This window comes from Phacochoerus africanus, chromosome 12, assembly GCF_016906955.1.
Source record: "Phacochoerus africanus isolate WHEZ1 chromosome 12, ROS_Pafr_v1, whole genome shotgun sequence".
Taxonomy (NCBI): Eukaryota; Metazoa; Chordata; class Mammalia; order Artiodactyla; family Suidae; genus Phacochoerus; species Phacochoerus africanus.
This window is the reverse complement of record NC_062555.1, coordinates 70,349,492-70,365,122: the sequence shown is the minus strand read 5'-3', so window position 1 is coordinate 70,365,122 and position 15,631 is coordinate 70,349,492. Positions and strand designations below refer to the sequence as shown.

Here is a 15,631-nt window from a genome sequence, read left to right as displayed (position 1 = left end):
TGTTCATGTAAGCCGGACGGTCTCCCTTCCCCGCCCTGCATCTCATTGCAGAATCCAACTCAGGCCTTCCCCAGGCGTGCGAGATACCGGGATGGGGGTGGCGTATGTGTTTATCACGTTTGGGAACCACTGTCACCAACTCGAGGAGGGAGGTTCAGGGCAATGGCCCTGTGTCGTTTGACACTTGTCTGTTGTGTGTGTGTGAGTCAACTTCTCTTCTGTGCGGTGAGCGCTTTCCTGATAAAGACTTGTCAGCAAGGGTGTGTTTCTGCGGGAAACGCGAGCACCGAACTAGGGGTAGGTCTTCAGAGGTTTTGGTGCGACTGAATTCCCCAGCTAGAAAATAGCAGGATTTCACCCAGGCCCCTTGACTTTAAAACTTTTGGTTTCTATCGAGGTGCCCCAGAAACAGTTATAATGTTTATCTGACATGGGAAAAATATTAAACTTTATAAATTCTTTTGAAGGCTAAACCTCATTTTGTTCCACTGTCTGGCCCCCCCGCCCCCCACTGCCTCATTGGAGTGAGGATTCTGGGTCGAGCCCTTTCAGGGTAGTAGCGCGTGTCTTGCTGTATGTCGGTAAGGTGTTTAACTACTTCACTGGCATTTCACAGCAGTTCACAAGAGTTTAAAAATGCCGTGGTGATGTGTGAAATCGCCAGCTAGACCCCTCAGTTCCTGAGATGTCTGTGAGGTCAAGGACCCTGTATACTGTTTTATTATGCAATTTACATGCAGTTTATATTTGTCTCGGAACCATAGGTGCTTAGTAAATGCCTTATTGAGTAAATGTTAGACTAGGTGCACTCTAATGACATGAAAAGAATTCTGACTATATGTGTGTGTGTGTATGTATGTGTGTGTATATATATATATATTTTGTTTGTTTGTTTGTTTTTTGTTTTTTCCGGCTGCACCTGACTCATGTGGAAGTTCCTGGGTTGAATCAGAGCTGCAGCTGCCGGCCTGCAATGTCTGGGGCTTACGCCGCAGCTTGCGGCAATGCCGGGTCCTTCACCCACTGAGCGAGGCCAGGGATCAGACCCACATCCTCATGGATACTGTTTCTTAACCCGCTGAGCCACAGTGGGAACTCCCCTGACTTATATTTTACAATAAGGTGTCAGTTTTACAGGAGGAAATAAAAATCAAAAGGATTTTAACTGTCAAATGAGACCAGTGGATTTTACTGAATTCTAATAATCTAAATAATTTTCCTATTTATGCAACCTTAGGGGTTTTTTTGTACAAAAAATTGTTTTTTTACATTGTACAAGCAGGCTAAGAGAGGTGCATTTCATAGGCAGATGGGTGGATGTGAGCAGTTAGGTGCTTGCTGTCTGGGCAGGTGTGCTGTTTGTACGCAGCGTGGCGTGTAACGTGGTCCTCACGCTGTCCAGAGACTGGGCTTTGTCTCTTTCCAAATGTGTGTCTGCACACGAGAGCCCAGGATCACTCGGTTTGGCATAAAGCTGTTTGTGTAATCAATTGACCAATAGATATATCTCTTTCCTCTCTTAAAGCAGGTAAGGGAATGTTAGTTTCATTTTGCGCCCCGCCCCCGAGGGTCAGCAGTCATCACTCAGGTCTCATCCTTCCTGGTACAGGTCGAGGATGCCCAGGATACAACCCTGAGTTCTTCGTGTCCAGCCGGCAGCAGCGCACCAATGTCATGGCCAAGAGCACTTCTGGGGGCCAGGACAGCGCCAAGGACTCGGGGGACGAGATGATCTTTGCCGCCGAGAGCACGTGCGCCCTGCCTCCGGAGGGGGACGGGGAGGCAAGGCTGGGGCCGCCGGGGGCGGCGCTGCCTGCCAGGAAGCGGTCTCGGGCCTTCGAGGACGAGGACGAGCGGCAGCCCACCACGGGCCCCCGGCGGTGGGCTGGGGCTTCTAAGAAGACGCTGCGGCACCCCTTGTCCCCGTCGTGCCCCAGGCCCGGGGAGGCCCGGTGGGAAGCCGAGGGGCCTGTGTCGCGGCCTGGGGAGTTCTGCGGAGGAGACCAGGAGGACGATGGGCCCGACCCCGACCCGGACCCGCACTACGGGCTCCTCGGGAGCCTGCCGGGCCAGGAGCCCCAGAGCCGCATCTGTAGCCTGCCCAGCGAGGTGCTCAGGCACATCTTTGCCTTCCTCCCCGTGGAGGACCTCTACTGGAACCTGAGCTTGGTGTGCCACCTCTGGAGGGAGATCATCAGTGACCCGCTGGTACGGGGCCCTCCGCGTTCCCTGCGTCTGCTCTGCGAGAGCACGGGCCCCCCCCACCCCGCCTGTCCTTCTGCCCGTAGGGTTTTAGTTCTGAAACGAGGGTGTCCTTTTGCTCCAGAATCGCATCCAGGGCCCTCCGGGTTCACCCACCTTGTCCAGTCTCACTGCTGACCCCTCTCCTCCGCCAACCCTGTGTCATGTCCGTAATGAGCGCTTTGCTGTCCCCCAGCTGTGGACTCCGTGCTCCTTTCCCTGTGTTGGTCTCATCTGCCGCCCCCCCCACCTAAAAAGCCCCTCCTATCTCTGTGGATGTCTCGCCTCTTCTTCAAGCCTTCATGCGTAGGTGAACTACTGGTTCCCATTCTATCCCGTTGAATTTTCTCTCTCTCTCTCCTGCTGCTACAGTGATTTATACCTTTATACCTTTGTTTGAACTTACCATGTTCTCTGTTACGGTTTTAGAGAGGCTTCCTCGTCCCTGTAGATAATTAGTGCATTGGCGTTCCCATCACGGCTCAGCAGAAACGAATCTGACTAGTATCCATGAGGATCCAGGTTTGATCCCAAGTCCCGCTCAGTGGGGCAAGGATCCAGCATTGCCGTGAGCTGTGGTGTAGGTCTCAGACATGGCTCGGATCTGGCGTGGCTGTGGCTGTGGTGTAGGCCAGCAGCTGCAGCTCAGATTCGACCCCTAGCCTGGGAACCTCCATATGCCACAGGTGTATCCCTAAGAAGTCAAAAAAAAAAGACCATTTCTTAAATGATTAGGGCCTTGATAGAAGGTGGGTTGTCCTTTGTGTTTCTGAATTCTCCGCAGTCCTGCAATATTTTACATGCAGTAGGTGATTAATAAAACAAGTGCTGCGTTGAGTCACCCTGCAGTGCCTTGAGGTTGACATGGTGGGTGGTCTGTGCCCTCAGGAAGGGTTTCCCAGCACCGCGTGGCCTGGCGCCCTGCCCTGCCCTTCGTTGTGTAATTGCACTTCCCAGGGTCTGGCCTCCCGCAGGCCTGAGGGCTGCGAGGGTGTCTGCTTGGCGTGTGTATCCCTTAGATGAGCCGCTGGGACGAAACCAGAGGTGCGTGTTGAACTCATCCTTCGAAGGCACTGAAGTTTGGAAACTCGGAGTGCAACGTGGGTGTATCAAGACTTCGTACGTTTCTCTTCTAAACGCAAAAGATCACAGAGGAAATTTCACCTCGCTCTCGCTCCATTCTTTGCTTGGGGACTTGTCTCCTCCTTTCTGAGAAATATCTTTCTGCTTTTAGTTGTGGACGCCGTCTTGGGTCAGCACTTCCAGTCCCTTAGTTGAGGTCGCTCCGCTGTGACCCAAATAGTCGTGGAGGGGGATACGGGAGGGTCCCCTTCATTCTGCTTGAGAAGATTTGGGGGAAATAAACCAGCTTATCCTTACCTTTTTTTGGTTTGTTTTTTGTTTTTTTAGGGCTGTACCCATGGCATGAGGAGGTTCCCGGGCTAGGGGTCAAATCGGAGCTGTAACTGCCAGCCTACACCACAGCCACACCAGATCCGAGCCGCGTATGCGACCTACACCACAGCTCACGGCAACGCTGGATCCTTAACACCCTGAGCAAGGCCAGGGGTCGAACCCCGCAACCTCATGTTTCCTTGTGGGATTTGTTTCCGTTGCCCCACGACGGGACCTCCTTACCTCTTGAAATGTTAGGCTAACACCCTCTTTGTCATCCCTGGCAGTGACATGATGCGGTTCTTTTCCGTGACAGTCACAGCTCTTCGTCTCGTTCCTGGTAGTGTCTTTGTATGGCTTTGGCAGGAGGTTTTGCTGGCCTCAGGAGACGTTTGGAAGTGCTTCCTCCTCTTCGGTGTTCCGTAGAATTCTTCAGTGAGGCCATCTGGGTCTGGGCTCTTTACTGGTTCAACCTCCGTCCTCATTATTGGTTGGTTTAGATTTTTTGTTTCTTCGTGATTCAGTCTTCAGTGGGTTGTGTTTTCCTAGGAATGTATCCGTTTCTTCTGGGTAATCTGGTTCGTTGGCCTGCAGTTGTCCATAGTGTTCTCATGACTTTACTTCTTTGACAGCAGTTCTCATAGCCCGCTTTCATTTCTTTCTTTTTTTTTTTTTTTGTCTTTTTGCCATTTCTTGGGCCGCTCCCGCGGCATATGGAGGATCCCAGGCTAGGGGTCCAATCGGAGCTGTAGCCACAGGCCTACGCCAGAGCCACAGCAACGCGGGATCCGAGCCACGTCTGCGACCTACACCACAGCTCACGGCAATGCAGAATTGTCAACCACTGAGCAAGGCCAGGGATCGAACCTGCATCCTCATGGTTCCTAGTCGGATTCGTTAACCACTGAGCCATGACGGGAACTCCCTGCTTTCATTTCTGATTTCAGTTATTTGAATCTTCTCTTTCCCCCTCACATGGCTGGTGCTTATCCACGTTGTCGATCTTTAAAAAAAACCTCAACTCTTAGCTTTATTGATTAAAAAATTTTTTTTTCAGTTCTCTATTTCATTTATCTCTGCTTTGTAGTCTTTATTATTTCCTCCCTTCTGCTGTTTTGGGTTTAGTTTTTTCTTTTTCTAGTTCCCATACATGTAAAGTTAGGTTGGTGTGATCTTTTTCTTTAATGTAAGTTTTTATAGCCATAAACCTACCTCTCAGCACTGTTTACACTTCATCCCATACATTTTTGTGGGCTGTGTTTTTGTGTTTGTCTCAAGATACTTTCTAATTTCTTTGTGAAGTTTTAAAACACAGTTTTAAAAATGTTGTTTACTTTCCAGCTATTCGTGTGTTTTCCGGTTTTCTTTCTGCTACTGCTTTCTCATTTCGTTTTATAGTTCCTGAAAAAATATTTCTATAATTTCACTTTTTTAAAATGTGTGAAGCCCTGTTTTGTGGCCTAGCATGTGGTCTGTCCTGGAGAGTGTTCCATGTGTACTTGAGAAGACTATGCCGTGGTTGGGTGGAGTGTTCAGTGCATGTCTGTTAGGTCCATTCGGTCTAGTCTGGTGTCGTTTGTTCTATCCATTCGTAAAAGTGAAGTGTCCAAGTCTCAGTTACTGTATTGCTTTGATTCTGTCAGTGTTTGCTTTCTAGAGTTCGGGGCTCTTATGTTTGGTATGTGTGTATTGATAATTGTTATATCTTCATGGTGAATTAGCCTTTTTCTCATTATATAATCTCCTTTGTCTTGTCTAACAGTTCTTGACTTAAAGTCTATTTGTCTGATGTCAGTATAGCCACAGCTCTCATTTAAGCCTTGTTGAAATTCTGAGCCATTATTGTCCTGACATGGAAATTTCGTTTTGTCTTTTGTCTTTTTAGGGCCACACCCATAGCATATGGAGGTTCCCAGGCTAGGGGTCAAAGTGGAGCTACAGCTGCCAGCCTATACCACAGCCATAGCAATGTGGGATCCGAGCCGACTCTGCGACCTACACCACAGCTCACGGCAATGCCAGATCCTTAACCCACTGAGCGAGGCCAGGGATCGAACCCACATCCTCATGGATACTAGTCCAGCTCGTTAACTGCTGAGCCACGATGGGAGCTCCTCAGACAGGGAAATTCGAGCACTAGCTTTTCCCAGATTCTGTATCAAGTTAGCATTGGAACAGAAACCAAGCCCCCATTCTCCTGGTTTCCAATGAAAATTTGTGCGTTTCTACCCTCTTCGTCCACCTTTTGAGTGAGTGGTGAGCTGTAACTGCTTTTCATTTCATAGGAGGTTTGTTTGTCTGTGGCCCGATCTGTGCTCTAACAGCCATTGCCTACCTGTGGTTTTGGATTTTTTAAACTATACAGTTCATTCCTTGGAAAAAGCTCTATCACCGCTACCTGCTGAACGAAGAGCAAGCTGTCAGCAAAGTGGACGGCATCCTGGCGAGCTACGGCATAGAGAAGGAGTCGGACCTGTGCGTCTTGAACCTCATCCGGTGAGTCGCTTCGCTCCCGGCAGGACGTCCACTGCCCACGCCTTTTCCCATCGGCCCTGACGGCCCTCTCCTCGGACGCTGCCGCCCATGTCTTACAGCTACACAGCCACCACCAAGTGCTCCCCGAGTGTGGACCCTGCACGGGCATTGTGGAGCCTGAGGGATCACCTCCTCCTCCCCGAGGCAGAGGCCTGCGTGCGCCAACACCTCCCGGATCTCTATGCGGCCCCGGCGGTGCGTGACGGGGCTGCGGGGAGGGTTGGGGTGGCGGTCACGTTCGGCTGAAGGTTATCTTGGATTTCTTTCAAAAGCTTCCTTTTTTGGGGTCTTTTTGTCTTTTTGCCTTTTCTAGGGCTGATTCCCATGGCATAGGGAGGTTCCCAGGCTAGGGGTCTAATCGGAGCTGTAGCCACTGGCCTACACTAGAGCCACAGCAACATGGGATCCGAGCCGCGTCTGCCACCTACACCACAGCTCACGGCAATGCTGGATCCTGAACCCACTGAGCAAGGGCAGGGACCGAACCCGCAACCTCATGGTTCCCAGTTGGATTTGCTAACCACTGTGCCACGACAGGAACTCCACCAAAATCTTGGTGTTCCTGTTGTGGCGCAGCGGTAACGAACCCAACTCGTATCCATGAGGACGTGGGTTTAATCGCTGGCCCTGCTCAGTGGGCTGAGGATCCGGCGTTGCCGTGAGCTGTGGTGTAGGTCGCAGATGCGGCTCGGATCCTGAGTTGCTGTGGCTCTGGTGTTGGCCGGCAGCTTCAGCTCTGACTTAACCCCTAGCCTGGGAACCTCCATCTGCTGCCGGTGCAGCCCTGAAAAACCAAAATCTTCTGTAATCTCTCCTTTAAAGCCTTAATCGCGTCATTGGTCCCAAAGAGAGATAAAGGGCCGATAGTTACAGATGCCTAAAATTGGAAGGAGTTCTAAAAAGCGTTTCCTTCGACGTCCCATTCTGAGGAGCAGCCCCTAACAGGGCGGTCATGCAGTCTCTGAACACTTGGATTGGCGAGGGTTTGTTTACAAGGCAGTCCGCTGGGTTGCTGATAACTTGGGCCATTGGAAGGACCAGAGGAATGAGGGGTTTTGTGCTGACACAGTGAGTTAATGAGAAGCTGGGACGACGCCTCTGTCTCCCGACCCCGTCTTGTGGCTCCTCCTCTTGATCAGAGCTGCTTCTCGAATTCTGTCCTGGAAGCCACATGCAGCCTCTGCCTGTTGTCTGCGTTCGGCGGAGGGTTGGCCATCCAGCCACGTGCCTTCTCTGTGTTAGTGGAATAGTGCTTGATGACGAGCTGAGGTTCCTCACAGGATGGCTGTAGTGAGGTGTGTAGACTTGCCTTTTGTGGAAGATGCGCCTTTTATGGGGGGCCTGGCAGGAACGTCGAGACTGATGGCGATTCATCTGTTCCTGATGTTTCCGTGCTGGTGAACGTTTCCTTAGACATTAACAACAGTGATAACTCATTATTTACTATTGATTCAGACGTTCATGACATTTCAAGGATGCTTCCAGTAATTTATGTCATATTTGTTGATCTTACTCTTTAGTGAGTATTTACTAGTGAATTACAGCGTAGTGAATTAACATGCCGGGGCCGTGTCAGTCTCAGGGTCGCCCTCAGGACTGCTGTCCTCTCGGGATCCCTGTCCCTTGTGCTCCCAGGCGGGCCCCCGGGAGTACTGAGCTTTTCGCCTGAGGGTCTGGACCTGAGCGGCGGGCTCATCTCTGTGCAGGGTCCTGACTTCGGTACTTTTTGCATGTTACCGAGTCAAAGGCGTTGGCGATCTCAAACCCCAAAGTGAGGAGGAGGAGGGGGGAAGCCGGGGTCAAAGGACACGTTCCTCTGGTTTCCCAGTGTCGCCAGGGGCCGTGCGCGCTGCTCAGCCCGCCCGTGGGAGGCCTGCGACCCTGCCCGGCCTCGCTGGCCGCCGGCCCGGGGCTTCCTAGCGATGGGTTTGGGGGCTCATGGCCCGTCCCGCCCCCGTCCCTCCTCAGGGCGTCAACGTGTGGGCCTTAGTGGCGGCCATCGTCCTCCTGTCCAGCAGCGTGAAGGACATCCAGCAGCTGCTCTTCTGCCTGCGGCGGCCCAGCTCCACCGTGACAGTGCCGGAGCTCGCGGAGACCCTGTACTGCATGGCCGTGCTGCTCTATGCCATGCGTGAGAAGGGCATCAGCATCAGCAACCGGTAACCGACTGCTCCCAGCGGGGCCCCCACCGCCGTCCTCTCTGGGGCTGAAGGGGCCAGGGGGGGCCCCAGCGCTGCCAGGCAGGTGCACGCGCTCCGCGAACTGCGGGGCGACATCCCCGTGCCAGGGTCACCTTCACGGGTGTTGAGGGCTGCAGAGGAAGGAGCCTTCGGTGTCCTCCTGTGGCTGCATTTGCAGGAAAACGTTAGGGTGTGGCCCCTCCGTGTCTCGCCTTCTGCCAGGGGTACAGGGAGCGTGGCTGAGCCCTGGGCACCCACGTGGTGTGCGGGGCGCCGCTAGGGCTGCCGGTCCCGCAGCCGATGGTCTGGAGGGCTCTTGGTTCACCTGCCGGGCACCTGGCCGTGCACGTGGCCTTCCAGGCGCTGGGGCTGCTGCCCAGGACGAGCTGGTGCCCTTGCTCTCGGGGCTGTGTGTATGAGGGGGACGCCCGCTGCCTCCCCAAGTGGGTCAAACAAGGACATTTTAGTGGCTGACACGTGGTGCGGACAAGCCCAGTGATGGGCAAGCCGGGTGGGGAGGCTGACTTCAGGGTGGGTGAGAAAAGCTTCTCGGAGGCCTGAGTGGCAGGGAGGAGCCTCAGGAATCTGCAGGAGAGATTTTAGCAGAAGGAACAGATGGTTTAAGGGCCCAAGGATGGGACTGAGGGTAGCCGTTCCCAGGGAACAGCGGGGGGGCTCGCGTGGTGAGGACGTTGTGAGGAAGAGGCCACACCGAGCCCGCAGAATGACATCCAGCGGTCTGGTCTGGGACCCGTGCAGCTCCCGGAGGCCCAGGTGCCAACCCAGAGATGGTCCTGGAGACGCAGAAGCCCCGGAGTGGACTTCCTTTCTGGAAGGTGCGGGCTGGTGGCCCCAGGTGTGCTGCTCCCCTGGACGTTCAGAGCGTTTGCTGTGCTTCTGAGTCCAGTCCGTTCATTCACTGTGGTTCCCGCTGCTTCCGCTCCTGCTTGGAGGCCTGGGCCACGGAGCTTGATGCGGTTGGACGAATTGGCGCTTCTGTGGTGAAAACGTCCTTAGATGCAGATACGAACCCACAGGTTACCTGCCTGCTGTGGACCTGGACGAGGAGAGGGAGTGTGGAGCGTGAGGTTTCCTTGGGTTGACATAGTTCTTCCCGCTTTGCCTGGGACGTGCTGGAGGCTGAGATACTGTTAGTAAAAGCATTCGTGGCATCCAAAAGATGGATGCTCGGAGGTCACCTCCTCCCACTTCGGGGACGGAGGGCAGTGCCCTAAGTTGCGTGGGGCGGGTGATGGAGGGACAGGAGCCTGGGTTGGGGGAGGGCTTGCAGTGGCCGTGGCGGGCTGGCTGGCCACGGCAGAGGCCGGCACATGGCACGCTCTGTCATCTTGGGCCCCTGTTGGCGACGTGGAGGCTGTTTTGTTTTCTAGCCCTTGGTGGTCCTGGCTCACTGTCCGTGTGGCACTTTCCTTCTGGTCCTTCAAAGTTAGAATTTTCTTTGTGCCTCTGAACCATCATGACCTCGCGGGCAGCAGGGAGCAGAGCAGCGGCGGCTCAGAGCGATGAGGGGTGTCGAACAAGGATCTGCCGCCAGGAGCGGAGCTCACGCTTGTTTTCAGAGGGTTCTTACAGCTCTCGTGCTTGCCAGTCCCTTAGCTCACAGCTGGTGCCTGGCCTCTGTCCTCCTGCTGTCACTGCAGCCGGGGTCTCTCCTGCATGGTGGCCTGGCCTCTGTCCTCCGGCTATCACTGTAGCCAGTCTCTCCTGCTGGCCTCTGTCCTGCTGCTGTCACTGCAGTTGGGGTCTCCCCTGGACGGTGGCCTGGCCTCTGTCCTGCTGCTGTCACTGCAGCCGGGGTCTCTCCAGATACTTCCCTACACTCTTGTTTATACCCAACCACGCAGGTAAGAATGCCTCGGCTCTGGTTTATCTAAACCCATTTCTTACTTTTTTCTCCTATCATGGTGGTAGGTATTTGATGTTTAGCAAGTGAAAAACATCTGAGGGGACGTAAGATACAGATTGTGACGTAATTTGAAAATATCTCATCTGCTTTCTCCCTACTAGGATTCACTACAACATTTTCTATTGCCTGTATCTTCAGGAGAATTCCTGTGCTCGGGCCACAGAAGTCAAGGAGGAGCCCTCGGTTTGGCCGGGGTGTGTCTCTGGAGAGGGGGGTGTGTGTGGGTGTGTGTGTGGGGTGTGTGTCTGTAGATAGATAGGGGTGTGCGTGTGGATGGGGGGGTGTCTGAAGATGGGGTGTGTGTGGGCGGGTGTGTGGGTGGGTGGGTATATGTGGGGGTAGGGGGGTATATGTGGGGGTGTTTTGTCTTGGATTCCTGACTGTTTCTCGTATTTAAAGAGGAGAGGTGTTTTTGCTTCAGCCACCTCATTGAGGTATAATTTACATTACATAATAAAATGCATCCATCTTAATTGTATAATTCAGTGATTTTTAGTAAATTTGCTGAGTGTGCAGCCGACATCATAATGTCATTTTAAAATACTTTCATCACCCTGAAGGGAGCTACCCCCCCTTTGGTTCCGTGTTATCCAGCCAGTGGGTTTCCTGTTGGGTTTTTGACCGTCTGTCACCTGACCTTTTTGATTCTTCTGTCCTTTTCCTAATTTCTCTTTTGTGATAATTACAGCAAGAAAACAACCATCCAGCTTACACATGAGCAACAGCTGATCCTGAGCCATAAGATGGAGCCTCTCCAGGTGGTAAAGATTATGGCATTTGCAGGTGAGGGCTGCCGTTCCTGCAAAGCTTCTCACCCAGAGTTCCCCTCCCCGGCCACCTGCCAAAATACCCACTTAATTGGGTATTGAACGGCTGCCCTTCAGTCGCCTCGGGCAGCTGCCAAGGAACAGTTCACTGCTGCTTCTTGCTGCTCCACAGGGCATCGACCCTGTGATTCCTGGTGAACAGAGTCCATGGGGTTGGTTCACGGGGCGGATGCCCCTGGGATTTACCCAGCCGGTTTGGCATCTGCGTGTCTGCCAGAGGCGGATTGCTGATGGGGTGGCAGGTCCGGTGACTCTCCTGTTGAGGGCGTCCGTAGCTCCCACTTGGTAGGTGACTTCTGGAAGGGCCTCCCGCCGTTGGGTTCTGTCCTCCCCTCCCGAGTGCGTGGTCCAGCGTTTCAGCCTAGTCGGCTCACTGCTGCTCTCCTCGAGGACTCGGCTGTGCTCGGGCGGAACCTTTGCTCACTCTGGTTTCTCTCCCTGGAATGCCTTCTGGCTTCTTTTCTGCCTAAGAGTCCTGCTAAAACCACCACCACCGCTTGTTAAATGGCTTACCCTCTGCTAGTCCTAACATTCGGTGAGGTTAGTCTTTTTTTGTTCGTTTGTTTTGTTTTGTTTTTGTCTTTTTAGGGCCGCACCCGTGGCGTATGGAGGTTCCCAGGCTAGAGGTCGAATTGGAGCTACAGCTGCCGGCCTACAGCACAGCCACAGCAATGCGGGATCCGAGCTGCGTCTGCGACCTACACCACAGCTCACAGCAACGCTGGATCCTTAACCCATGGAGTGAAGTCAGGCATCAAACCCGCATCCTCATGGATGCTAGTCAGATTCCTTAACCGCTGAGCCACGATGGGAACTCCTAGTCTATGTTATAGGTGAGGTTTTGAAGCCCAGAGAAGTTAAAATGACGTGGCCCAGATTAAACAAGCAAATAGTGGTGGCGGTAGAATTGAAAGCTGGATCCGTTTCTCTGCAGAAGCGTGCGTTTCCCCTGCCCTACCCCCTCTGTCTCTGGGGTCCGAGCTTCATCTTGATCACGTGATACGGTCTTGGAGGTGGAGGCTTCCCCGCCTTCGAGTCCTCCGGATTCCTGAGCTGCTGCGGTAGCTGGACCTCTGTTGTCTGGAACCTGGTCACGTAGTGAGAGGAGTGGATGCACGTTTAGTAGAAGCTTCCAGACTGACATTATCGTCCAGCCCTGGTGGGGAGGGAAGGAGGGGCCGGGTTTTTCACTGATGGTTGAGATTTTGTTTCTGGCTCCCTATTTTTTCACTCTCCTGTGTAATCATGATACTCTTTCTTTTTTTTTTTTTATTTTTGGATCCAGTTGTTCCAACTGTGTGGGTGTTTTATTCCCAACTAAGGCGCGTAGTTTGTGTTTGTCCTGCGCCCCCAGGGCCGTGCATCCGGCTGCTGGCATAGGCGGTGCTCAGGAACTACTTGTTACCCGAATGACAGCTGACCAACCGGGTAACCCTGGGGGCAGGGCAGGTGCCGAGGTCAGAGTCGGGGTAGGGAGTCCCGGACCCTCGTTTGTGAGTTGTCGCCGCTGCAGCATGAACGGTGCCCCAGACAGCGTGGCTGCCGTGTCTGTTCTGCTGGGATGGGTCTCCCGCCAGAACCTCAAGGTCCGTGTGACCCATACACGGCTGCCCGGGGAGCAGATTGAAGGTCAGGGAGGTCAAGGGGCCCCTGGGCTAGAGCTTCCAGGGCCTCGACCCCAAGCTGGGGAGCCGGCCCAGCACCTGCTGCTCCCTCCTGGTTTTCGCTGGGGTCAGAGACCTCGCCGCTGTGTGGTCTCTGCAGGCGGCGGGATGAGCGTGGTGGGCCCTGATCCGGGCGTCCTCGGGGGCAGGTCTTCCGGGTCCGAGGGCCACCCGCCTCCCGCTTGGCCTCCCCAGGCACCGGGAAGACCTCGACCCTGGTCAAGTACGCGGAGAAGTGGTCGGAGAGCAGGTTCCTGTACGTGACCTTCAACAAGAGCATCGCCAGGCAGGCCGAGCTCGTCTTCCCCAGCAACGTCATCTGCAAGACCTTCCACTCCATGGCCTATGGGCACGTCGGGCGCAAGTGAGCGTCGCGCCGGCCTGGCCCCTGCCGCCCCCTCGCCGTCGGCACACCGCGGCAGTGCTAGGGAGACTTAGGGCTTTTCCCTCCGTGTGCAGGCAGCGAGTCTAAGCACAGCTTTCGTCACCTGTTCTTTACCTCGTGGACACTTGGGTAACAGTGTCTTCCTGGGGGGTCCTCCTTTCTCCAGAGTCCGGCCCAGGAAGTCAGAGCGACTCGTCTGACGTTGAGGGTGGCAGCGCTGTGGTTGGTCAGTTCAGGCTTTCCTCAGAAGCAGGGAGGGCAGACGTCGGAGCTGAGGGCACCTGGCCCAGGCTCCTGCGGCCTCTGAGCCCTGTCCCCCTGGACGAGGCTTCCGGGAGCTTCGAGGGTCCCCACCCCCGGCCCCCTGGCGCTGGTCCACACCTTGGAGTCGTGGTATCTGCTGTGAGCCACTTGGTCTTCCGGGCAGTTAGATGTGAATTCTGGAAAGCCGACTTTTCCGATCCCCTTCCGGTCCTACCGAGACCTCCCTCAGCTCCCCTGGCTCCTTTTCCTCACCTGTATGTGGTGTCCTTGGGAGCAGGGGCTGGGCCTGGGGGACACGAAGATGCCGCTTTGCCGGGAGAGCCCACCCTGTTCCTGTGGGACGTGTGTTCCAGGTACCAGTTGAAGAAGAAGTTGAATCTCTTCAAGCTAACACCCTTCATGGTCAGCTCGGTCCTGGCGGAGGGGAAGGGTGGCTTCATAAGGGCCAAGCTGGTGTGTAAGACGCTGGAGAACTTCTTCGCCTCGGCCGACGAGGAGCTCACAATCGATCACGTGCCCATCTGGTGTAAGAACAGCCAAGGACAGAGGGTCATGGTGGAGCAGAGCGAGAAGCTGGTAAGGGGCTTGGTCCTCGGGAGGGGCGGGGGCGGGGGGGGCTGGGCGGGGCTCGAGGCGCCCTTGGCTTTGGAGTCCTCTGAGCTGCCGGCAGGGAGGAGAGGGCTGGGGAGACCGCAGGCCCCTGGGGACAGCCAAGAGCTGTGCTGGGTTTCCTGGGAAGAACTCCCGCCCCCCTCAGTCCCCACTTCGGTTCTCCGTTCATCAGATGATCCAGATGATATGAGAGCCTGTCGTGGGGCCGGCTGGTCCTAGGAGCTAAAGATGAGACTCTCTCTTTGGCCACTTGCCACTTTTTTCTTTTTTGGGCTGCCACGTAGCACGTGGAGTAGTTCCCAGGCCAGTGATCAGATCCCAGCTGCAGTTGTGACCTACGCTGAAGCTGTGGCAATGTTGGGTCCATAACCCACTGTGCAGGACCGGGGATCGAACCTGCGTCCCAGTGCCCCAGACACCACTGATCCATCCCATTGTGCCACAGCAGGAACTCCACTTGGCAATTTTTAATGCATTAACCGTCGCCCTTAAGCCTCTGCTGGTCCACAGACGCTGCCCCTGAGTGATGCTCTGTCCCCCCGCCACATGTGGCCCAGCCCCCGGTGTTGTTGCGAGGCTGTCTCGGGGGGAGGGCTGCCTCCCTCGCTCTGTGCAGTGAACGCCTGATTTCAGGGTCCTCACCCACGCGTCACCGTGCCGCTTGCTTTCTAGAACGGTGTCCTGGAAGCCAGCCGGCTCTGGGACAACATGCGCAAGCTGGGCGAGTGCAAGGAAGAGGCTTACCAGATGACCCACGACGGTACGCGCTCCGGGTCCTGACACCCGCCGGCGGCACCGCCTCGCTCCGAGTTCTGACCCGCCCCTTCTTGCAGGCTACCTGAAGCTCTGGCAGCTCAGCAAGCCGCTGCTGGCCTCTTTCGATGCCATCTTTGTGGACGAGGCCCAGGACTGCACCCCGGGTGAGCGGCGGTCAGGACAGCAGCAGGTCTCAGACGCACAGAACCGCGTCTGGATTCCGTGAGGGGGCGCTCGTGTGCCAGAAGGCGGCTCTTCTCTGTCGAGGGGGGGAGCAGCCCGTGACACCTGGTCATTAGAAACCAGGAAACCCTTTGTCACTTGACCTTGGGTCTCGGCAGCTGTCCCTCTTCTCTACCTAAAGCGGACCTGTTTTCCTCTGAGTTTCGCGCTTGGGTTCTTCTCGAAACATCGGCTGGGTCTCAGTCCTCAGATGATCAGGACCTGGACCCCGGCCGAGGGGGAACAGTAGTCAAGTTGGAGGGACGGCTTGTGTTGCATGGCTTCCACGTGGTGCTGGAAAATAGTGTGATTGGGGCCACTGGGGGGCCGTAAAGTATCATGTTAGGAAAGATAACCTGCCTCCTTTTTCGTTTGCCTGTGCACTTTAGTTTTTTTCTTTTCTTTTTTGCCCTTTTGGCTTTTTAGGGCCGCACTCACGGCATATGGAGGTTCCCAGGCTAGGGGTCTGATCAGAGCTACAGCTGCCGGCCTGCACTGCGGCCACAGCAACGCAGGATCCGAGCTGCATCTTCTCCTTACACCCCACCTCACGGCAACACCGGATCCTTAACCCACTGAGCGAGGCCAGGGATCGAACTCACATCCTCATGGATGCCCGTCGG

The 15,631-nt window shown here is 54.9% G+C and overlaps 1 protein-coding gene across 5 annotated transcripts in view; it reads left to right on the top strand.

The window, feature by feature from the left end:
- Window positions 1-15,631, top strand: part of FBH1 (F-box DNA helicase 1) — a 45,514-nt gene that overhangs the window by 12,539 nt on the left and 17,344 nt on the right. For all 5 annotated transcript variants that reach the window (XM_047754559.1, XM_047754555.1, XM_047754558.1 and 2 more), the window contains 10 exons: window positions 1,610-2,208; window positions 6,002-6,132; window positions 6,231-6,366; window positions 8,140-8,330; window positions 10,380-10,472; window positions 10,967-11,061; window positions 12,965-13,133; window positions 13,772-13,994; window positions 14,703-14,790; window positions 14,864-14,950. In XM_047754559.1, coding sequence (XP_047610515.1) covers window positions 1,675-2,208; window positions 6,002-6,132; window positions 6,231-6,366; window positions 8,140-8,330; window positions 10,380-10,472; window positions 10,967-11,061; window positions 12,965-13,133; window positions 13,772-13,994; window positions 14,703-14,790; window positions 14,864-14,950 — 1,747 coding nt within the window. In that variant the 5' untranslated portion in view covers window positions 1,610-1,674. The remainder of the gene's footprint in view (window positions 1-1,609; window positions 2,209-6,001; window positions 6,133-6,230; window positions 6,367-8,139; window positions 8,331-10,379; window positions 10,473-10,966; window positions 11,062-12,964; window positions 13,134-13,771; window positions 13,995-14,702; window positions 14,791-14,863; window positions 14,951-15,631) is intronic.